Source organism: Salmo salar, chromosome 28 (genome assembly GCF_965601325.2).
Source record: "Salmo salar chromosome 28, fSalSal1, whole genome shotgun sequence".
In the NCBI taxonomy this organism is placed as follows: domain Eukaryota; kingdom Metazoa; phylum Chordata; class Actinopteri; order Salmoniformes; family Salmonidae; genus Salmo; species Salmo salar.
Window position 1 is genome coordinate 18560382 of NC_138318.1, and position 23619 is coordinate 18584000.

The 23619-nt window shown below is 44.8% G+C and overlaps 1 protein-coding gene across 6 annotated transcripts in view; it reads right to left on the bottom strand.

Moving 5' to 3' along the window:
• Nucleotides 1–4314: 4314 nt before the first annotated feature.
• The window catches only part of bahcc1b (BAH domain and coiled-coil containing 1b), a 75484-nt gene continuing 56179 nt past the window's right edge, over nucleotides 4315–23619 (bottom strand). For 4 of the 6 annotated variants that reach the window (XM_014179744.3, XM_082970508.1, XM_082970507.1 and 1 more), the window contains exons 13-23: nucleotides 21172–21407; nucleotides 20850–21032; nucleotides 18566–18966; nucleotides 18293–18367; nucleotides 14930–15065; nucleotides 14617–14734; nucleotides 14106–14407; nucleotides 13132–13266; nucleotides 9802–11219; nucleotides 7191–7427; nucleotides 4315–7032 (exon numbers count right to left, since the gene is read on the bottom strand). In XM_014179744.3, the coding sequence (XP_014035219.3) occupies nucleotides 6823–7032; nucleotides 7191–7427; nucleotides 9802–11219; nucleotides 13132–13266; nucleotides 14106–14407; nucleotides 14617–14734; nucleotides 14930–15065; nucleotides 18293–18367; nucleotides 18566–18966; nucleotides 20850–21032; nucleotides 21172–21407 (3451 nt within the window). In that variant the 3' untranslated portion in view covers nucleotides 4315–6822. The remainder of the gene's footprint in view (nucleotides 7033–7190; nucleotides 7428–9801; nucleotides 11220–13131; nucleotides 13267–14105; nucleotides 14408–14616; nucleotides 14735–14929; nucleotides 15066–18292; nucleotides 18368–18565; nucleotides 18967–20849; nucleotides 21033–21171; nucleotides 21408–23619) is intronic. The other 2 variants (XM_082970510.1, XM_082970509.1) reach the window with 2 other exon arrangements.

Here is a 23619-nt window from a genome sequence, read left to right on the forward strand (position 1 = left end):
CTTGCTCAAGGGCATATCAACAGGTTTTTCACCTAGTCGGCTCGGGGATTCATCTCAGCGACCTTTCAGTTACTGGCCCAACATTCTTAACCGCTAGGCTAACTGCAGCCCATACAGGTGAAACGGAACGAGGGTCTCACAAATTAAAACAGTGTGTGTGTGTGTGTTGTGGGGGTGTTAGCTTGCCCTGTAACAGAGTTGCAATGCCTGGTTGGGTCTTATATAAATATATGTCCTGTCACCTACTGTCTCTAGGGCAGACTAGAACAGCTTGGCACTGTCTGCCGCCTTACGCAGTTACTGTACACACACACACACACACACACACACACACACACACACACACACACACACACACACACACACACACACACACACACACACACACGCGCGCAAGCATTCCGCACTGACGCCACACACACACACACTTCAACCACATCCAGATCATATCCCAAATATCACACACATTCCCAAACAACCTCAGATCGTATCACTCATATCAGCTGCATCCAGTAAAAATGAACACGATGTTTGACCTACACGATCCATTAAAACTCCAATGCCAGTTGGAGAAGTCCCCAGAGTTGGAACAGTCAACCACCGCCAGTATCCAAGGCCTTAAATCTTCTCAGGGGATCCAGTTCCATCTCAGTATGTAGTGCTACGCCAAATTTCAGCCGGGTGAATCAGCACTAACTGGGAGTATTACCCGGGCTCTGTGCATGATATCCCTTTCAACATTAACATTGGTCAATCGTGGGTACAGTTGGTACAGCTGGGGCACACGATGAAGTTATTTTGAGTGCTGTGTGCTATCCCATAACTGGAACCACTTACAAAGAAGTAGGAAGATTACTTGGACTTCTCTAGCATAACCTTCAAAAACTAATTGGTGGTACCACAGTATTTGTTACTCCCCCCCTTACCCTCCTCCGGAAATCACGCTTGTGACCCTGTGCAGAGTTCATAGCTCTCACTGCACAGCCATTGGCCAGTATCCAGGAAGAGGTTAGCAGGATCCACCAATCAATCACTCAGGCCTGAATGGGTATTCAGGAGACGAGACAAGAAGGGTTGGGGTTGAGCCGGGGATGTAAACATGAAGCTATGGTTAGGGATATGGTTAAGGTTGAGCCAGAGTGTGAACATGAAACTAGGGTTAGGGTTAAGCTTAGCCCGCTCTCAGGATAGGAAAATTAAGACTGCAACTCAGCTCCACCTGTTACTACTGCCAGCTATATTCACAGACACAGGTATGCACCCATGCACATGCCCCCCCCCCCCCCCCACACACACACACACACACACACACACACACACACACACACACACACACACACACACACACACACACACACACACACACACACACACACACTTATCCATAAGCAGACGGATCACACAGGATATCAAGTGGACGATGGATGAGGCGAGTCGGAGTAGTGGTGATCTCCTTATACTCTCTCCCAACCCATGTTCCCAAAATACCCCAACCACATACACGTAAGCACACACACACACACACGCACACACACAGACACACGCACGGGTTTTGAATACTGTGTTCTGTCTTTGTATCTGAAAGCCCTTGTCCCATTAACCCCAAGGTCATCCCTAGATCCGCCCCTGGCCTCCTATTGTACCTCTATCTCCCTCGGCATGCTGGGTAAAGTAGTTTAACAATGTCAACAAGATAAGCCCAATGCAAACGTGCAGATAAGCAGTCAAAGACTGCTCTTAATGTCTGTGTTTTTTCAAGGCGTTGGTTGGATGAGAGGGCGAGTGGGGGGATGTAGTAGGAGATATTAAAAGTAAGCAGTGTGTGTGTTCTCTGTGTGTACCTGTGTGAGTGTGTGTGTTTGTGTGTGTGAGAGTGGGTGCGTATGTGTATGTTCAGACTGGCAGGCACACAGCTTCATATCTCTGTGTTTCCGCCATAAAGAGGTAAACCGCCCACACATCCAGCTCTGAGAGCAAAAGAGGAAAAACACACACGTACCACAGGATAATGTATGGGTGCCAAACACACAGAAGTGGAACTAAACATACCGACCAGTGGAGGCTCATTAGCTCGGATGTTCATTAATCTGATCCTCCTCAGTGAATTTCATTAATGTAAAACTTTTAAAACATAAAAAAATTATCATTTTCAGATTAAACTATACTAAATACAGTGCATTTGAAAAGTATTCAGACCCCTTGACTTTTTACACATTGTGTTACGTTACAGCCTTATTCTAAAATGTATTTAATTGTTTTTTTTCCCTCATCAATCTACACACAATACCCTATTATGAAAAACTGAAACATCACGTTTACATACACTACCAGTCAAAACTTTGGACACACCTACTTATTCAAGGGGTTTTCTTTATTTGTACTATTTTCTACATTGTAGAATAATAGTGAAGACATCAAAACTATGAAATAACACATATTGACCTTCAACGATGCAGAAATGTTATGGTACCCTTCCCAGATCTGTGCCTCGACACAATCCTGTCTCGGGGCTCTACGGACAATTCCTTTGACTTTATGGTTTAGTTTTTGCTCTGATATGCACTGTATTGTGTGTAGATTGATGAGGATTTTAAAAAATGTAATCAATTTTAGAATAAGGCTGTAACGTAACAAAATGGGGAAAAAGTGAAGGGGTCTGAATACTTTCCAAATGCACTTTTTTTGCAATGAAGGTCTACAGTAGCCTCAACAGTACTCTGTAGGGTAGCACCATGGTGTAGCCGGAGGACAGCTAGCTTCCATCCTCCTCTGGGTACATTGACTTCAATAAAAAACCTAGGAGGCTCATGGTTCTCACCCCCTTCCGTAGACTTACACAGAAATGATGACATCTTCCGGAGGATGTCCTCCAACCTATCAGAGCTCTTGCAGCATGAACTGACATGTTGTCCACCCAATCAAAGGATCAGATAATGAATCTAGTACTGAAAGCAGAAGCTATAGCTAGCTAGCACTGCAGTGCATAAAATATGGTGAGTAGTTGACTCAAAGAGAGAGAAAGACAACAATTGAACAGTTTTGAACAAATTCATTTCTTCCAAAATGAAGGAGAAGCAAGAGTGAGATAGAGATTGTCATTTTTTTTCACTTTCAGTTTCACTTAGTTAGCAAGAAAATGCAGCTAACTAGTTTAGCCTACTGAAACACCCTGCTCAAACAGAGAAATGCTATGTTAGCTAGTTGGCTATGACTATCCAACACAATACTGTCACTCTTCCAAGTCAAGGTAAGCTTTTGGTTTAACTAATTTATTGCCACCGGGGCTAGCCGGTGTAGTGCTAAACTGCTTACTGACTGTACACTGTAACGTTACTGCATGATTGTAGCGGGTTTACTAACTCGTTAGTTCTATTAGCTATGTTGACTAAAAAAACTAAATCGTCCTCCGTCATCTGAAATGGCACCGACCGCCACTGGTACCGACAAGGATCATTAGGACAGTCACTCAGGAAAGGAATGATTCAACTTTTCCAGTTTTAACCAGTCAAAAACACACCATAGGGGGCAGCACAGAAGCCATTTTGAATTTAAGAGCAGATCAACTTACATTCCCCAAATTGTGACCTAAAACATTACAGAGGAAAACAAAAGTGACCTTAGATCAGTGTTGAGATCCTCTACTCGTCCTCTGTAAGTTGCCATGAACCGACTACAGTAACATGAGGCTTTAGGCAGGGTATGGCAGAAATCCATGTGACAAAGGATACTGTCATAATGTAATAAACGGTATGAATGTATCATGGGAAGTATCAAATAATATAATTCTCAAAGATATACACTTTGTCCTAGAAACTCTATACACTACAGGGGATTGTATAGGCTTTACACTCACACACACTGCGTGCTGCACCAACGCACACACACAACGCACACAGGTTTTAAATGAGTGTGCTCTTGCATGGGTAATGTGATATGGCTGCATTGTAGTCTTAATGGTTCTGTTCCGTTTGTATTATTCTAAATACCTGACCCACCTGTACTGCTTGGAAAGTCTACCAGTAAACCACACTGTACTGCGTGCACACACACACACACACACACACACACACACACACACACACACACACACACACACACACACACACACACACACACACACACCATAGCTCTATCACTCTCACTCTTTCACTCAAACATGGTATAAAGTTTCAGTTTACGGTTCCCCTGCTTATTTATCTTTCTGTTTCCTTCTTTCTGCACCTAACAGTGGATTGTGAAGGAATTGTAACTTCTAAACTAAATTCAGGAACTTGTATATGTACTATAAAAATACATTTAAAAACTTTGCTGATATCATTTTTAGTGTTTTTTTTAATGAAACGCAACACAAAGGCAATAAAATTAAGATAAATAACTTTTCTTTTTTGTTTGTTTTTTACACAGGGGAAATATTTGAGTCATGTTTCCAACATTGACTGAGACAAATGTTACAAAGTATATATCAACCCTACAAAGTAAATTGTTTCCAGTGGGCCTCAAAAACAGGTTGCGCAAGGAAGATGACACTTTACCCAATGTGATGTTTAGAACTGAATCCAGTGTTTCTTTAAGAAAATACAGCTTTTAAAAAATTGTTTAAAGACCTACAAAAAGTAACATAATATGGATGTTCACATTAGATTTCTTTTAAAGCTTTTGCTTCGCAGTGTAACAGCAACAATGTTTAAAAAAGTTGATGTATGTTGCAAACGAAAAGGCATTCATGTTCTCCTTGTAAAAACCTCGACACTGAAAACAGTCATCCCAGGCTTGCATAACAGTCAGGAAAAAGACAATGGCAAAATAAAAATATTAAAAACAGAAAGAGACATTTTTGGCAATGCAGGAACAAGATTAAGCACAATTTTGATTTGATCTTTTTTTTAAAATATATATTACCCTCTTTTGATTGGCTCTGATTGTCCTTTACTTTCATGTGATGTCATATACGGTTGTCATGGAGCCTTCAAGTGCAACAGCCGGGCAATGTGCAGAAAGAAAACATTGCTCCCATGGCAACATGGTGGTGAAGCGATGTTCTATGCCAACAGGTATGAGGGAACACAGGTATTTTACTTCAATATGATTGCAGGATCCCGGAATTTTGATTAGATTGAATATTTTCATATTTGTATATTTCTTCATATTGTATTCTAATGTGATCAAGCGTAAACATAGATGCGCTTTGGTTTTGTTTTTTTGAGGCCAGATAAATACCTACATAGATCTCCTCTAGGAATATAATATAGATATAGAACATCTAGAACTCTCCGGTCTAGATCTTTAAGGATCAGCAAATAGAAGAAACTCGGTTTCTGTCCAGTATTTCTATTCTGTTAAACCCCCTCAGGAGAATAAGCACATAACAATAGACACAATAAAAACCTATATGAAAAATATACAAAACAGACCAATGATGATGTCGACACAAAAAGCCTTTTCCACTTTTCTTATAAAAACATCCCCTTCCTTCCCAAGTCACCAAATCCCCCCAATCCCAAAAATGGGACTTGAACCCTTCCCTTGTAGCATATTTACAGCTTTACCCCTCATGGACCCCATACCATCCCATCCCCACCACATACTCAGTGCAGGAAGAGAGGACTAACCTCCTCCTCCCAAGCCAAAAGAACAACAAAGAAAAGTCTTTGAAAAATAACACAACCTAAAGAGCAACAAAGAGGGATATATTTCTCTCTTCATGTATATTATATATGTATACTATGTACAGTTTAATCATAACGTCTTTATACATAATGCTGTACAACACACAGAGATAGACAAATCATTAAGCTGTACATCTATGCACCTGAATAGGAGGTTATGAGAGGTATTGAAGTGTATGGCTTGACTGGAGAAATAATCATCCTTTTTGTCTTTTTTTTTGTCTAGAGAAGAAGCTGTTAGTAAATCGATCTATATATTAATTAATATTTATAGATTTACGTTTAGTAGGTTTACTTTCTGAGTGTTAAAGACATTGAGGGTTTTCCATGGTGAGGTCTAGACTAGAGACCAATGCACGCACAGACAAGCAAACACACACGCTAAAGCACTATTTACTCTGAGCTCTTCAAGTACCAAATGCATCCATTACAACCACTCAGCACACAAACACACTCATACTCTCACTCTCTCACACACACACACACACTTCAGAACTACAGTGTTTTTGGTCCTGTTGGGATTTCTCACCGTTGTTCATTTATCATCAGACCAGTGTGGCCACCAGTAAGACCATTAAACCCTGAAGGGGGAGAGAAAAGTCTCTGCTCTCCTCATCCCCTCCTTACGTTCTCTGTCTCTCCCAGTCTCTTTCATGTATTCTATATAACCAGATCTATAGGCTGAGAAGTGAAAACAACATATTCTCACTTACAGCAACAACCTGGTGAGAGTCTCTCTTTGTCAGATTGCCTGAGAGTCAGTCTATGACAGCCTTTGACTCTATGACAGACTGTAAAACAACTATTGGAGACAGAGTGTAGAGTGGGCACTGTTTGTCTTTGTTTTAGGTCAGTAGAGTACTGAAGTCCCTCTTCAGGTCAGATGACTCCAGTGCTGATAATAGAATCCACTGCGGTCCAAAGTGCTGTTATCCCTGTTGGGGTTTGGGATCGTCCACACCCAAATAAGACCAAGAACCAAGATCCAGAACCAGCAAGAACTAGAACCAGACCAAGGAAGATCCTCCTTTACGGACTCTTCTAGTTCTGGACAGAACCATGCTTCACTGACACCAGCGCCAGTAGCTCGGCCCAGCCCTATGAGATGAGGTAGCCATCTTGAAGGCTTTGTTTTGTTTACACTCCATAGTTGTTGCTAGGGGACGATGGCCACGCCTTCGGCGCTGACTAGCTGGCCTGTGGTTGGTTCGTAGGTACCGGCCAGGTAGAACAGGTCCTGAGCTCCGCCCCCTGACTTGCGTCTGCGAATCAGGTGCTCGTACTCGGCACGGTTGACCACCTGACAGCGGTGTGAGATGGTCTGGACGTCATTCTCATCCTCGTGGCTTGATTGGTACAAAGCATGCTGGGTAGAGGAGGGATAAATTGAAAATCAAAAGATAAATAAAGAGCCACTTCCTTAATCCCATGGAGAAATAGATTTAAGTTGATTATTTGTTGATCAAATAGTTGATACATTTGATCAAAAAGTTGATCAAGTTGTTGAATGATTATCCATCGTACCTTTCCATCGTGGTGCCTCTTCCCCAGGCGTGTTTCCTCGGGATGGTAGAACCACTTGACCCTGACCACCATACTGGAGGACCAGGACTCCCAGAGGCTCTCCACTCTCCCCACATAGGGTAGCTGGGGCCGACCGGGGGACAGGAATACAGCACAGTCCCCCACATGCACCGTCTCACCACCACGCACGATCGCCTTGTAGAACAACTTACGGGCCTTACCCTTCAGACCACGCCTCTGTAGGGGGAGAAAGAGGGAAGTTAGGAGGGAGTCCAGGTAAGAACATGGAACCAAACTTCTATGGTGGCATAATGGTTATGGCCAAAGCCTTTAAAGCAGTGGTACTAAAACCTTTTCAGCAGGAATCACGTTTTTTTACCAGAATTTCTGGGACCCCACCCCACCCCAAATCTAATGACAAAACCTTAAAATTGGTAAACTTTGATTTTCACATCAACAAATAACCTTTAATTCATTACATTTTCATCTCTCCTATCAAAATTAAGAAAACCAAAAAATACAAATAAAAAAATACAATAAATACAATAAAATTGAGATCATTTGTCACATAAAATTTTGTCACATAAAATTATATAAATCTGTACTCTTGATTTTGAGTTCCCCCTCAAAATTTAAATATTTTTACATTTGGCGAAACCACTGCAATTCCTCCCGACCCCGACTTTGAATAGCACTGCTTTAGAGTATTTAGAGGGCCCTGGCTTTTCTGTAGCTTGTATCTATAATGTGACCCATTTCAGGAAGCTAGGCGTATGTCACACATCACTACTTCACAGGAGAGGCATTTGAATGTTTTTTTAAATTCATTTTTATCAAAATGAGTTTTTGGCCAGGAATGCCTTCTGGAACACGTGAACGTTCATGTGCCTTAATAACAAACTTGTATGCCCTCTGTAAATATGAATACAATTGTTAAATTACGAGCCTAGTTGGTTTAGCCACAGAAAAAGACAGGAACCTTCCCGCTAGCCATGATTGTCTGAGATAATGGATGGGCTGGACATGCGTTCGGATTGGTCTGCCATGTAGCACGCTCCTGTATATAAAATGAGCTGCTCAGTATGTGTAGACAATCCTTGCTACCGCTGCTTTCTTGGAAGATATAACGTTAGCCATGGAGAGCTACAAAAGTGTTGCTACTGCTCTCAACAACATTGCTGCCCAGAATTTAGCAGGAGCTATCAACAAAGATCAGTGGGAAAATGTTGTGATGGAATACTTTCTGCACACGGTCAGTGTGAACCGGAGTGACTTGACACAACAATGGGCCAAACAAACTGTAGCTAGCTACAAGCCAAATGAAACAGACACTCTGCCATGAAGCATTCATCCATGTATACGGGTAAGAGTCTAGCTACATTTTCAGATATCATAAGTTTCTAATTTTGTCAGAAAGTAGTTAACATTGCAAGTTAAAGCATACTGTTAGCTAGCTAGCGGTCGTTAGCTTGCTGGTATGATCTATATAGTAATATTATTCACATCTCAGAAATCCATTTGCATTGCTAGTTACAGCCTAATGTTAGCTAGCTAGCTAATATTGAACCTAGTTGGTTAGCTTTAGCTACTTGCAGATTCATACTCCAGCATGTCATGCTTGGTGGCTAGCTATGACAATCCGTTTGTACTGTAGCTATGGGTTGGGATTATGGTTAATTGTTTAGCTAGCAAGCTACATGTCTAAACAAAAGACTCCACTTCGCAAAATAATAATTGCATGACCCATCAAGTTAGCCAGGTGTGTCTGGGGGTGATTACGGCCATCTATTGTATTTCCTGGACATCTAGACAATAGTGACCATCCACTTAGCTAGATGTGGTTATAGGATGACCCATCAATTGAGACAAGTGTCTGGGTAAGCATCATCTAATAATTATAAAATAATTTATAAAATATTTTTATCTGAAAGTCAGATTAGGATACAGGCCAAGGACTAGACAAGGTGTATTTTTACATGGAGTTTTTCCCTTATTGTAGGCGACTACTTAAACCACTTTTAGTCTTGAAATCTTTGGTTGTTTACTACGCTACCTTACTCACCCTGTTTAGCACATGACCTCACATGTGAATCCTTAAAAAGATGGGTGGGGCTAAGGCTTAAGAGGGTGTGAACGATCCTGAATGGGTGTAGACAAAGGAGAGCTCTCCAGTAGGTGTACCAAAACACCAAAGGCCATTTTCTCAAAAGTTGGGTTATAAGTTTATGAATCTTCAAAGCAGAATTACTTTCCCATTGTTCATCAACCACAGTGTATGATATACCATTTTGTAGCTCAGAGTCTGTACTTTTTTCCAATGTAAAAAACACCATTTAACAGGTAGGCCGTCATTGTAAATAAGAATTTGTTCTTAACTGACTTGCCTAGTTAAATAAAGGTTAAATTAAAAAAAGTTAAATGTAAAATGTTGCCACGTAAAACCGAATCGAGGCAGTCGGCCACAAATGTAGTGATCTTACTCAAAAAGTCAATTTAATAAGACCTTGCTCAATAAGTCTATTTCAGACTGTGTTAACCATCAAGCCTCCCACATACCAGCTTACAGGACAGGTTATAATGGCCTCTACTCTGACTCTGTGTGTCCTCTCACCTGCGTGGGGTTTCCAGACCACTTCCACAGCTGGCGACCCGGCAGGAGGGCGGACATATTGGGAAGGGGGTCCGGTGACAACATCCTCTGCCTCTTGGCTGCTGGGTGGTCCTTGGGAGGTTTGGGCTGGGAGGCTGGGGTGTTGGGGGTCGAAGTGTGTGTGTTGGGAATCGCAATGTGTGTATTGGAGCCGGGACCATCTCTCCTCTTGGTTTGGCTTTTGGCTGCGCTACTGCTACTATTAGTCCTTCCCTTTGATGTGTACTCTTTCCTGTCCTCTCCTCTGTCACTTCCTCTCACCTTTGAACCTCCAGTGATGGCCATGGCTGCCTTGGCAACATAGGCGTGTGGTTGGGCAGAGGCTGAGGAGGCGGCGTTAGGTTTGGGGTTAGTGGAGGGGTCAGGGGTTAAGCGGTTAGAGGTCAAGCTCTGCCTGTGTTTGTGTTTCTGCTGCTGGAGCAGCGCTCTGTGGAGAAGGAGGGATGAAGACCCTTCTTCATCTGAGGAGTATGAGGAGTCATTGTCGGAAGAACAGAGGGAGGAGGAAGAGAGGGAGCCGGAGGAGGAGGAAGAGGAGGAGGACGAGGAGCAGACGGAGAGACGGGAGAGGAAACGTCCCGCACCCGCTGCTGCTGCTCTCCTCCGAGCTACGTCTTCATCTCCATCATCATCATCATCCTCATCCAGCTCAGAGTAAGAGCTGGGGCAGTCGCTGGGGCAGTCCAGAGCTCCAAACTCTCCCCCCAGACCTCCTAAACCAGATGAGGGGAGCCCTTTTCTGAGGGCTGGAGCCCCCTTCAGGAGCAGCTCAGACCTGGACACTCCACTCTCTCCTCCTCCTTTCTTCCTGTCCTTCACTACCAGAGCAGGGTGGATGTACCTCAGGGGTGCACCCGCCACCCCTGGAGAGGGACCCTTGTGCCCCCTGCCACCCCCCAGACGCAGCAGAGCTTTCCCATTCTTGGTTTTGGGCGACGTCACTCCCTCGTGATCCAGCTTCACCAGGAACTGTTTTCTGTCCCTGTCACTCGACTTCCTGTTGGAGGGTCCTGTTGTCATGGTGACAGAGTCCCTCAGCCCCAGAGGCATAACTGTGGTTACAGGCCGTTGGGTTCCGGTTCCGAAGGCTCCAGCGTAACCGTTGGCGATGCTACTGAAGGAGTCGATCTCGAATGGGGAACGGAAGATGCCCTTGAGGGGCGCAGGAGGGGCGAAGGGGTGTGTGGCGGGGCGGTGGAACACCCCCAAGTCTCGCTGGTGACCCACTCGGTGGGTTTTACGGGACGTCCCGTTGAACAGGAAGAAATCCGCTGGAAGTCTCTTTGCTGGCCAGCTTAACGAGGAAGTGTTGCCACTGGTTACACTCTCTGATGTTGTGGAACTATTGGCCCCTGGCTTGACCTTTTTGGGTCGTCCTACTGGAAGAAGAAACAGAATAAAGAGAAAGGGTGGGAGTGAGAGTGAGAAAGAAAGGTAGACAGCGAGAGAGAGATTTATAAACAAGATTGATCAACCTAACCTTCCTTTAAAGCAGGTATGTCAATAAGAACAAATTCTTCATAACCATAAAACACAGCCCTTACTGTAGAGCTGGAGGCAACTTGTCACATTTAGTCTGTGTTGAGTTATGAGAATGCTGTTTGACTGGAGGGCATTCAGACCAGTGACAGTTGAAACAGTGATGACGTTAGACATGAGGGGAGTTCCATTGAGAAGGAAGAAGTGTTGAGGTAAAATCATATTATATATGTGTATTATACATGAGTAAAGCTGGTCTGAATAGTAAGTTGGCTAGGCGGGCCTATGAAGCAGTTTGTCGGTGGGCTACAGTGACTGATTGGGGCTGGGATGGTGAGTGATGAGATGACTGATGCCTGGTTGTCTATGCTATCTATCTCACTGGTGCTGTAAGCCACAATTTTAAACAAATGGGAGGAACTGGCACCATCTACACGGAAGAAAAATATAAACGCAACACCCAACAACTGAAAAGATTTTACTGAGTTACAGTTCATATAAGGAAATTAGTCATTTGAAATAAATTAATTAGGCCCTAATCTATGTATTTCACATGATTTGAAATACAGATCTACTGGTCACAGATACTTTTTAAAAAAAGGTAGGGGCGTGGATTAGAAAACCAGTCAGTAGCTGGTGTTACCACCATCTGCCTCATGCAGTGTGACACATCTCCTTCATGTAGAGTTGAACAGGCTGTTGATTGTGGCCTGTGGAATGTTGTCCCACTCCTCTTCAATGGCTGTGCGAAGTTGCTGGATATTGGCGGGAACTGGAACACGCTGTCGTACAAGTCGATCCAGAGCATCCCAAACATGCTCAATGGGTGACATATCTGGTGAGTATGCAGGCCATGGAAGAACTGGGACATTTTCAGCTTCCAGGAATTTGTTATCCGTAGCTTATACCTGCCCATACATACCGTAACCCCACCAACACCATGGGGCACTGTTCACAATGTTGACATTAGTAAACCACTCGCCCACACAACGCCATACATGCATGCTGTCTGTCATCTGCTTGGTACAGTTGAAACCGTGATTCATCGGTGAAGAGCACACCTCTCTGTCAGTGGCCATCAAAGGTGAGCATTTGTCCACTGAAGTTGGTTACGACGCCAAACTGCAGTCAGGTCAAGACCCTGGTGAGGACACAGATGAGCTTCCCTGAGATGGTTTCTGACAGTCTGTGCAGAAATTATTTTGTTGTGCAAATTCACAGTTTCATCAGCTGTCCAGGTGGCTGGTCTCAGATGTTCCCGCAGGTGAAGAAGCCGGATGTGGAGGTCCTGGGCTGGCGTGGTTACACGTGGTCTGCGATTGTAAGGCCCTTTGAACATACTGCCAAATTCTCTAAAAATGACTTCGGAGGCAGTTTATCGTAGAGAAATTAACATTCAATTGGGAACAGGTGGCAACAGGTGGACATTCCTGCATTCAGCATGCCAATTACACATTCCCTTAAAACTTGAGACATCTGTGGCATAGTGTTGTATGACAAAACTGCACATTTTAGAGTTGCCTGTTATTGTCCCCAGCACAAGGTGCACCTTTGTAATGATCATGCTGTTGAATCAGCTTCTTGACATGCCACACCTGTCAAGTGGATGGATTATCTTGGCAAAGGAGAAATGCTCACTAACAGGGATGTAGATACATTTGTGAACAAAATTTGAGAGAAAAATGTTTTTTGTGCGTATGGAAAATTTCTGGGATGTTTTATTTCAGCTCATGAAACATGGGACCAACACTACATGTAGCGTTTCTGTTTTTGTTCAGTGAAATACCATGGAATTATGCTCTGAGCCATTACCTGGTCTCCGCTCCTGGCTCCTCTCTCCTGCCTCCCCATTGGTTGGTCTCTCTGTGGGCTTGTCTCTACTGTCCTGGGTGGAGCTTCTGCGACCACGACGACCAGGTGAGAGCAGGGCTGGAGATGGCTCCGCACCTGAGAGAGAGAGAGAGAGAGAGAGAGAAAGGGAGAGATTATTTGTTAGCCATTCTTTCTTTTTCTTTTTTCAAATTTTCTTTTGATTTAATTAAATGTATCGACCAAAGATTACACAATACAACAGCAGTAGTGTTGTACCTGAATACATGATTATATGTACTATTACTACTGAATTTAACTGTATTTCATTATCCTCATTGCATTGTACTGTATTTACTGAAATGCTGTACCACTATACTGCTTTGGCAATATTTAGAAATTGTACTTCATGCAATCTACATTTGACTTTGTGAGAGAGAGAGAGAGAGAGAGAGAGAGGAGAGAGAGAGAGAGAGAGAGAGAGAGAGAGAGAGAGAGAGAGAGAGAGAGAGAGAGAGAGAGAGAGAGAGAGAGAGAGAGAGAGAGAGAGATGGACAGAGCGAGAGAGAAAGAGATGGAGCGAAAGAGAGAGGGGGAGCGAGACGGGAGGGAGGTAGGACAAAAAATACTTATAGAGTGAAGCTGGATTGAATGTTGACAGACTCCAGTTTTCTCCATACCATGTATTTACCCTCCAGGAATGTGTATATATATGAATATATGAGAGAGAGAGAGAGAGAGAGAGAGAGAGAGAGAGAGAGAGAGAGAGAGAGAGAGAGAGAGAGAGAGAGAGAGAGAGAGAGAGAGAGAGAGAGAGAGAGAGAGAGAGAGAGAGAGAGAGAGAGAGAGAGAGAGAGAGAGAGAGAGAGAGAGACCAGTTTTCTCCAGACCATGTATTTACCCTCCAGGAATGTGTATATATATGAATATATGAGAGAGAGAGAGAGAGAGAGAGACAGAGAGCACAGTGTACTCACAGTGTATCTGGTAACCTGGGGGCAGCAGGCGTATGTTGGGCAGAGAGATTCTTCCTCTGTCTCCGTCATCAAACTCCACCATCACACTGCCCTCCTTCTCCTCCTCTCCTAGACCCCCTCTGTGGACGTATCCAGGGTAGAGGCAGCGGGAGCGTTCGCTCCAGTAGGCACAAACACGCATCCCGGCAGTCAAGATGGCTTCCGTCTGCGGCCGCACATCCAACACCGCTTCCTCTAATAGCTGTTCTAGAGAGTAGATCCTAGGTCTGTTCCCCCTCTCTCCCTCGATCACTACACGGAATCTAGGAGAGAGAGAGAGCGAGACGGAGAGAGAGAGAGAGACAGAGAAAGAGAGAGAGAGACAGAGACAGAGAGACAGAGAGAGAGTGAGACAGAGACAGAGATTGTATTAAATGTATTACAAGCCAGTCAGCCAGTCCTTTGCATCAACATGTCTATCTGTGATTAAGCAGGCCATATGAGTAGGTATCAGTAGGTGTCAGTGCCTTACATGTCAGGCAGGTCCAGAGTGTGTAGTCGAGCAGCATACAGCAGCTCATCCTCCTTAGATATCAACACCTTCAGACCATCCACCAGCATCTCCCTGCTCAACACACAGTTAAGCACTGCTGCGGAGAGAGAGGGAGGCAGAATAGAGAGCGAGAAAGAACGAGAGAGAAAAATATGAACATTTAGACTGATTTGTGACCCTGTGGTGTGTGTGTGTGTGTGTGTGTGTGTGTGTGTGTGTGTGTGTGTGTGTGTGTGTGTGTGTGGTGTGTGTGTGTGTGTGTGTGTGTGTGTGTGTGTTTGTTTGTTCTCACCTGGTGCTCTGCGTGTGTGAGATATATGCTGCATGTCTTCCTCCTCCCCCTCGGAGAAGCTGCTCTCCTCATCCAATCGGAATCCTTCATCAGCCGCAAAGCTCTCCAGCAGCCGGCTCACTGCACGCCCTTTAGCCTGCGACAGGAAATTACATCATTAGACTATATACATCTTTAAACTCATAAACCAGTGGTCACCCTTCCACGTTCCTGGACAGCTACAGAGTGTGCAGGCTTTTGTTCCATCGCAGCACTAATTCAAATGATGTTTTATTTTTAGTTATTTTTATTTCACCTTTATTTAACCTGGTAGGCCAGTTGAGAACAAGTTCTCATTTACAACTGTGACCTGGCCAAGAAAAAGCAAAGCAGTGCGACACAAACAACAACACAGAGTTACACAAACAAACGTAATGTCAATAACACAATAGAAAAGTCTATATACAGTGTGTGCAAATGTAGTAAGGTTAGGGAGGTAAGGCAATAAATAGGCCATAGTGGTGAAGTAATTACAATTTTAGCATTAACACTGGAGTGATAGATGATGATGATGTGCAAGTAGAGATACTGGGGTACAAAAGAGCAAGAGGAAAAAAAACAATATGGGGATGAGGTAGTTGGGTGGGCTATTTACAGATGGCTGTGTACAGGTACAGTGATCGGTAAGATGCTCTGACAGCTGATGCTTAAAGTTAGTGAGGGAGATATAAGTCTCCAGCTTCAGTGATTTTTGCAATTCGTTCCAGTCATTGGCAGCAGAGAACTGAAAGGAAAGGCAGCCAAAGAGGTGTTGGCTTTGGGGGTGACCAGTGAAATATACCTACTGGAGCGCGTGCTACGGGTGGGTGTTGCCATGGTGACCAGTGACCTGAGATAAGGCGGGGCTTTACCTAGCAAAGACTTATAGATGACCTGGAGCCAGTGGGTTTGGCAACGAATATGTAGTGAGGGCCAGCCAACGAGAGCATACAGGTCGCAGTGGTGTGCAGTATATGGGGCTTTGGTGACAAAACGGATGGTACTGTGATAGACTACATCCAGTTTGCTGAGTAGAGTGTTGGAGGATATTTCTAAAATGACATCGCCGAAGTCAAGGATCGGTAGGATAGTCAGTTTTACGAGGGTATGTTTGGCAGCATGAGTGAAGGAGGCTTTGTTGTGAAATAGGAAGCCGATTCTAGATTTCATTTTGGATTGGAGATGTTTAATATGAGTCTGGAAGGAGAGTTTACGGTCTAGCCAGACACCTAGGTATTTGTAGTTGTCCACATATTCTAAGTCAGAACAGTCCAGAGTAGTGATGCTAGTCGGGTGGGCAGGTGCGGGCAACAATCGGTTGAAGAGCATGCATTCATTTTTACTAGCATTTAAAAGCAGTTGGAGACCACGGAAGGAGTGTTGTATGGCATTGAAGCTTGTTTGGAGGTTTGTTAACACAGTGTCCAAAGAAGGGCCAGATGTATACAGAATGGTGTTGTCTGCTTAGAGGTGGATCAGAGAATCACCAGCAGCAAGAGCGACATCATTGATATATACAGAGAAAAGAGTCGGCCCGAGAATTGAACCCTGTGGCACCCCCATAGAGACTGCCAGAGGTCTGGACAACAGGCCCTCCGATTTGACACACTGAACTCTATCTGAGAAGTAGTTGGTGAACAAGGCGAGGCAGTCATTTGAGAAACTAAGGCTATTGAGTATGCCGATAAGAATGTGCTGATTGACAGAGTCGAAAGCCTTGGCCAGGTCGATGAAGACGGCTGCACAGTACTGTCTTTTATCGATGGCGATTATGATATTGTTTAGGACCTTGAGCGTGGCTGAGGTGCACCCATGACCAGCTCAGAAACGAGATTGCATAGTGGAGAAGGTACGGTTGGATTCAAAATGGTCGGGGATCTGTTTGTTAACTTGGCTTTCGAAGATTTTAGAAAGGCAGGGCAAGATGGATATAGGTCTATAACAGTTTGGGTCTAGAGAGTCTCTCAGACCATACGAAAGAGAGGTTGAACAGGCTAGTAATAGGGGTTGCAACAATTTCGGCAAATAATTTTAGAAAGAGAGGGTCCAGATTGTATAGCCCAGCTGATTTGTAGGGATCCATATTTTGTAGGTCTTTCAGAACATCAGCTATCTGGATTTGGGTGAAGGAGAAGCGGGGGGAGGGGGGGGGGGAGGGGGGGCTTGGGCAAGTTGCTGCAGGGGGTGCTGAGCTGTTGGTCGGGGTTAGAGTAGCCAGGTGGAAAGCGTGGCCAGCCGTAGAACAATTCTTATTAAAATGATCGATTATCGTAAATTCATTGCTCATCGATTAATTTGGTATTTTAGTGCAGGCCTAGAACAAAAGCATGCACACCCTGTAACCTCTACCATACACTGCTGTCAGAACTACCCCTGTCCACCAACACACACACACACCTCTTCACCGACACATGCCCGCCCGCCCAAAACACAACACACACACACACACACACACACACACACACACACACCAGCCCCTGTCCTATTCCGGTTTAAGCTGGTTTCCTAATGATGACTGATGACTGATGATGGAGCTGTAAAATCAGCCTGTTCAACAGGTTTCTGCCTGTATCTGGGCTTTCCAAAGAAAGGACCATATATTACTGCCTGAAAGATGTGTGTGTGTGTGTGTGTGTGTGTGTGTGTGTGTGTGTGTGTGTGTGTGTGTGTGTGTGTGTGGGTGTTTTCCACATGAAGGGACAATATATTACAGTGACAGAGGTTTCATCACCAGAGGGTATGGAATATTACTCACCTCTCTGGGTTGGTGTGTGTGTATAGTGTGTATGCGCACATGAACGAGTGTAGGTATTTAGTACGCGTGCGCGCATGTGTGTGCGTTTAATAAGTATGTGTGTGTAGATTGGGGTTTTTGTTCTGTGCTGTTTGCTTAGAGTCATGTGTTTGTCACATTCCCTCCGTATGACTATGATAAAGATCAGTCAGAGGCACCCACCTCAGGGCTGTTCTCACCAAAACACACACACACACGACATCCCCCTTATTCATCAGTCATATATGTCACCAGCTGACAGATTCACGGTTGTTTAAAACTGATCAGCTCATGCAGTTTGGTAATAATAAGATATGTCATGCAATAGCTTCTGACTTAAATTCGCCAAAGCACATTTATATCACCTTTACAGTTACATTAAGTACATTTTCCCCATTCCTTCATGCCCACTCATCCTCTCTCTTCTACTCTACCTGTTGTTCTTGTTCAGGACTATCTCTCCACCAACTGCCATTTCCTGTTCCACACTGCCTTTTTTTGTTTGCCCCTATCCCTCCTTCTCTCATTGACCACCCTCCGTCCCCCTCCCCCATGTTGACCCTCATCCTCACCTGTTTCTTCCTGGTCTTCCTGCCCCGGGTGGTGTCCTCACTCTGGGTCTCAGTCTCCAGCCAGCAGCCTCTCCTCTGGAACAACCAAACCCGTCAGGACAGGTTAGCATTATAGACAATGATCATAATCACCATGTAGCTAGAGAGAAACCGTAACACGTGCATTTTAACATTCTCACGTAGTTGAGGGAGATTTTAACAGAGGAAGCTGTTTTTGATGAACTTAGAGACCCACAGTCACTCCCCCCAGGTCCTCTCATTCCCCCTCCTCACCTGTCCCAGAATGCTTTGGGGTCCTGAGCTCTTCATCTCGGCCTCCGCCAGAGGTCCCTGGATCCCCCTGCTGTCCTGGAGGCTGTTGCCCACTGATGAGGCCCTCCAGCTAGGTACAGGTCCTCTCCTAGCCCCCTGTGGCTCCTGGAGCTCTGGGCGTCTCCGGTCTGCAGTAGCAGGACGCGGCGTGCAGGGGGCTCCTCTCATCCTCAGCTCCGCACTGGGCATGCTTACATCATCACCTTGCCTCTCCTTCTTGCTCCTGGCTTTCTGATTGGCTTGAAGCTTAGCGGCTGGACCAATCGCAGCAGTGTTTATTGGCGTGTCTTTGGAGGATGGTGGCGTCGTCTTGACGTCATTGGTTCCTTTGTCGCTGTCATAGCTCCCCTCATCTTCCTCCTCTGTGGAAGTAAGGGATCAATAATATCGATTAGAAACTGTCTGGAGATCAGTTGTGACACAACCATCTCAAGCTCAGGCTCTAGTGAAAGACCGTGTAGAGAAGCTACAGTGGAGTCCAAAATTATTGACACCCTTGATAAAGATGAGCAAAAATGACTGTATAAAATAAATAATGCAAATACTGAGGTATATTGTATGTTCCATTTTTGGGGGGTACATTATTGTCTTTTATACTAATACAATTGCTCAGAGAAAGAGATTTTGTTTAACAAGTAATAAATGTTTCTCTCAAAAAGGTAGGGGTAAAAATGATTGACCTCACCTTCCGAGGATAACGGCACTGAGCCTTTTTCTAGAAGGTTTTATGAGTTGGAGAACACATTGGGAGGGATCTTAGACCATTCCTCCATACAGAATCCTTTCAGATCCTCGATATCCTTAGTCTGCCCTTATGAACAGCCCTCTTCAATTCAAACCACAGGTTTTCAATGGGTTTCAAGTCCGAAGACAGATGGCCATTGCAAAATGTTGATTTTTGTGGTCAATTAATCATTTCTTTGTGGATTTTGATGTGTGTTTGGGGTTATTGTCTTGCTGGAAGATCCACTTGCGGCCAAGTTTCAGCCTCCTGGCAGAGCCAACCAGGTTTTTGGCTAAAATATCCTGGTACTGAGTAAAGTTCATGATGCCGGTGACCTTTAAAAGGGCCCATCAAAGCTCCACCACCATGTTGTACTGTATGTATGGGGTTATTTTCTTCTCATGCATTCTCACCTGGACACCCAAACCCACCACTGGTGTCCATGGCCAAATACCTCTATTTTCATGTCATCCAACAAATGTAAACACCTGGAGTTTGCTCAACAGTATTGGCACTTGGATTGGAATCAGTGCTTTGGTCAGATGATATGAAAATAGAGATCTTTGGCCACGCACACCAGTGTGGGTTTGGTGTCAAAATGAGAATGCATGAGCAGAAAAGAACCCCTAGGTATTGAAAGGTATTGAAAGATATTGAAAACAGTGGTGCCAATAAACAAAAAAAGTATTACTTGTTAAACAAAATCTCTTTCTCTTAGCAATTATATTAGTATAAAATAATATAACTTCCCAATTTTTTTTACCATATATCGCGGTATTTGAACTATTTATTTTATACAGTAATTTTTGCGGTCAAGGAAACCCAATAGCTATCTCTCTTTCTCATGCACAGACAAGCATAAGCACACACACACACGTACTGTGCACACAAATAATCACGCACGCACCCATGCAAACACGCAATCCCACATGCACATATACACACACAGATCAGATCTTTATTGGCAGCTGTGGGTGGCTTACTGGGGGTCGTGTCGGGTGTCGACACGCTGCTGACACACTTGTCACTTACTCAGTGTTCTCGTCAACACTCTCTCACACACACACACATCACAAACACTTCGCTGCCTGCGAGGGGACAGGCAGATAGTGGCAAAAACACACACACACACACACACACACACACATACACACACACAGGACCTAATCAAATGACAGACATTGGGACACTTCCCTTTATTTCTATGAAATGTTCATTTGAGATTATTGAGGAAAGGGGGACATTGTGTCTCTACTGGTTGGATTGAGGGGGGGGGGGGGGGGGTGTGACATTCTAAAAGAGGCGATAGCGAGGGTCACGTTACAGCGCGGGTTTGGGGCCCGCATGCCAGTGGGCAGCCGTTAACGGTTTTAATGGTGTGACAGACGAGCCGGGAAGTGAGAGGAGGCCACCGTGATGGGAGACATCTCACTCACTTACACACACTCTCACACACACTCACACATTCACACACACTCACACACACACAGCTGGGAGACATCTCACTGAGACGTAACTCACCCTGGCCGGAGGTCTCGCTGTTGCTCTTCCCCTCGTTCACTTCCTGGTTCACAGAGGCCTCGCCCACTCTGCGGAGGACTCTGGTCGATGGTCCGCCCAGTTTGACCTTTGGCCGACCTCTCCTCCTCCTCCTCACCCCCTGATTGGGCACCCAGTCCTGCTTGGCACTGGATGTATTGGCTGCTGGGTGGACATGGAGACATGGGTGTGTTAGTGTCAGGGAGAGTATGAGGTACAAGGTACAAGGTTTACCTGTGTGTGTGTGCCTGTGTGTATGTGTACATACATGTGTGCATGTGTGGAGTGCATGTGTGTGTTTTACCTGTGTCACTCTCTCTGCAGTTTGCGTGGGCTCCAGGTCTGGGGTCCACTCTGTGGCGGTGCATGCCCCCTGATGGTGCACCTCTCTGGGCCACAGCCTTCTGCTTCAGCTGGGTCACCCTCCGTGCTAGTCTGGAGCTCAGGCTGGGACGACCTCTCCTCCTCTTGAGGAAGCCATGATTGGTCATCCTCTTCCTCCGTTTCTCTCCACCCCCTTCTGCTTCCTCATCCGCCGCCCTAAAACAAATGAAGAAGAGAGAGAGATGGATTCTATAAAAGGGGGAAAGATGGAGAGGTGCAAACAGAAAGGCTAAAGAAGATCAAAGAAAAGGTAACAGGTCATGTCTTCCTGCCCTCTCTCTCACGCTCTCTCTCTCTCTTTTTCCCTTCTGCTTTCTCTTTCTTTCACCCTTTTTTCCCTTCTCTCTCCTTTGATGAGTAGAGAGAGGGGGAGGGGGGGTTATTTTCCCGTACGGAGGCTGTTTGGAAGAGAAAGCATTCTGTCGGTAAACTCTGAAATATCCAAGAGGAGTGTGAATATGAGACCCTGCTGAATCACACCAAGAAAGTGGGAGAAATAGCTGGCGAGACAGCTACTGAAGAAAAACAGAGCGAGAGAGAGAGGGGGGATGGGGAGAGTTGGAGGGAGCAAAAGAGAGAGAGCTAACAAAAGAGAGCACACAGAGCGAGAGTATGAGAAAGCGAGAGAGAGAGAGAGAGAGAGAGAGAGAGAGGAGAGAGAGGGAGAGGGAGAGGCGAGGCAGTCTCAGGGGAGTCTGTCCATTGACCTGCGCTCCAGGGCTGGATCGATAAACACTAACCTCTATTGAACACCACTCTTCTCTCTACCTCTTTTCTCTCTCTCTCTCTTCATCTCCTCTCTCTCTCTCTCCCCAGTCTCTCTCTTTCTCTTTCTGTCTCCGTTTCTCTCTCTTTATCTCTCAAAGTGCACACACACACACGCACACGCACACACACACACAACACACACACACACACACACACAACACACACATACACACACACACACACACACACATACACATACACACACACACAACACACACATACACACACACACACACACACACACCGCTGTGAGCAGCTGGTGTCTGAGGCAGGTGAATCCTATATTCCCACAGAGTGCTCAGCATCTCCCTTCACGAAAAGGAGAGGGAGGGAGGAGGGAGATAGATTTGGGGAAGGAGCGGAGTAAAGGGAGAAGGGAGGGAGAGGAGAGGAAAAGAGAGGGAGGGAGGAGGGAGATAGATTTGGGGAAGGAGCAGAGTAAAGAGAGAAGGGAGGGAGAGGAGAGGAAAAGAGAGGGAGGGAGGAGGGAGATAGATTTGGTGAAGGAGCGAAGTAAAGGGAGAAGGGAGGGAGAGGAGAGGAAAAGAGAGGGAGATTTTAGAAGATAAAGCAGGGAATGAGTGGAGGAAAGGAGGAGCATGAAAAAGAGGAGGGGAAGATAGGATTTGTAATGTGAAACCTGAGAGAAATACGAGGTGGTCTAGTTGGTCATTTCAGACAAATACAAAACTTTTCTGCTGAAGTTAAGATCTACAGAGAAGCCATCCACTGGGCTCAGTCATCAATTTAACACCTATTCCAAGTTGGTTTAACGTAATTTCATTATAATTACTTGGAAACAATGTTGATTCAACCAGTGTGTGCCCAGTGGGCAGCTTCCTGAAAACCCCTAAACTGCCCCTAACAAACTCCCACGTCCCCCATACCCATCTCCCACATCAACCCTCCATGGCCCAGCCTTAACCTGTCTGTCACCATCACCCCTTACCACTCCTTTCAACCTTTGACCTTTTGACCTCCAGTCAGCTCTAAGCCCCAGCGTTAGCCCCCCTGTCAGTGTGTAACGGCAGTCAGTTGATGTAGAATAACGTAAATCCACAGAGAATAGTAATTGGAGAAAAAAATCATTACAGTTACATATCGGGATATTCTTTTTGACGATATATCGCATCATATCGTTTTGACAATATTGCAATATTATTTTTGTTCTGGTTGGCTGTACCTGCACCAAAACTCCAGTATTTTTCCTTCATAGCTTGTTCTCCATTTTCTTTTTAAATATAGCTTGCCAGCTTGTAGTCCTAAAAATCTGAAATGAGTTACATCTTGTTCGTTCAGCTATTCCTATGGGAAAATGAATGGGAAAAGAATATGGTTTTGGGGTAAACGCCGAAAATAAGGTCTGAGGTTAACACAGGCTTAAGATATCTTCTACGTTTTATTCTGTGGGATATTATCAGTCAGTTAACATGACCTTTATGAATTAGGAAGCCTTTATGTCCTCGTTTTGATTACATAAATCCTTCAAAATTAACTTAAAGTGACGTAGCTGGTGAAGATTATCTCATAGAACAAAACGTATAAGATCTCCTAAACCTGTGTTAACCACAGACCTTTTTTTTCAGCGTTTATCCAAAAA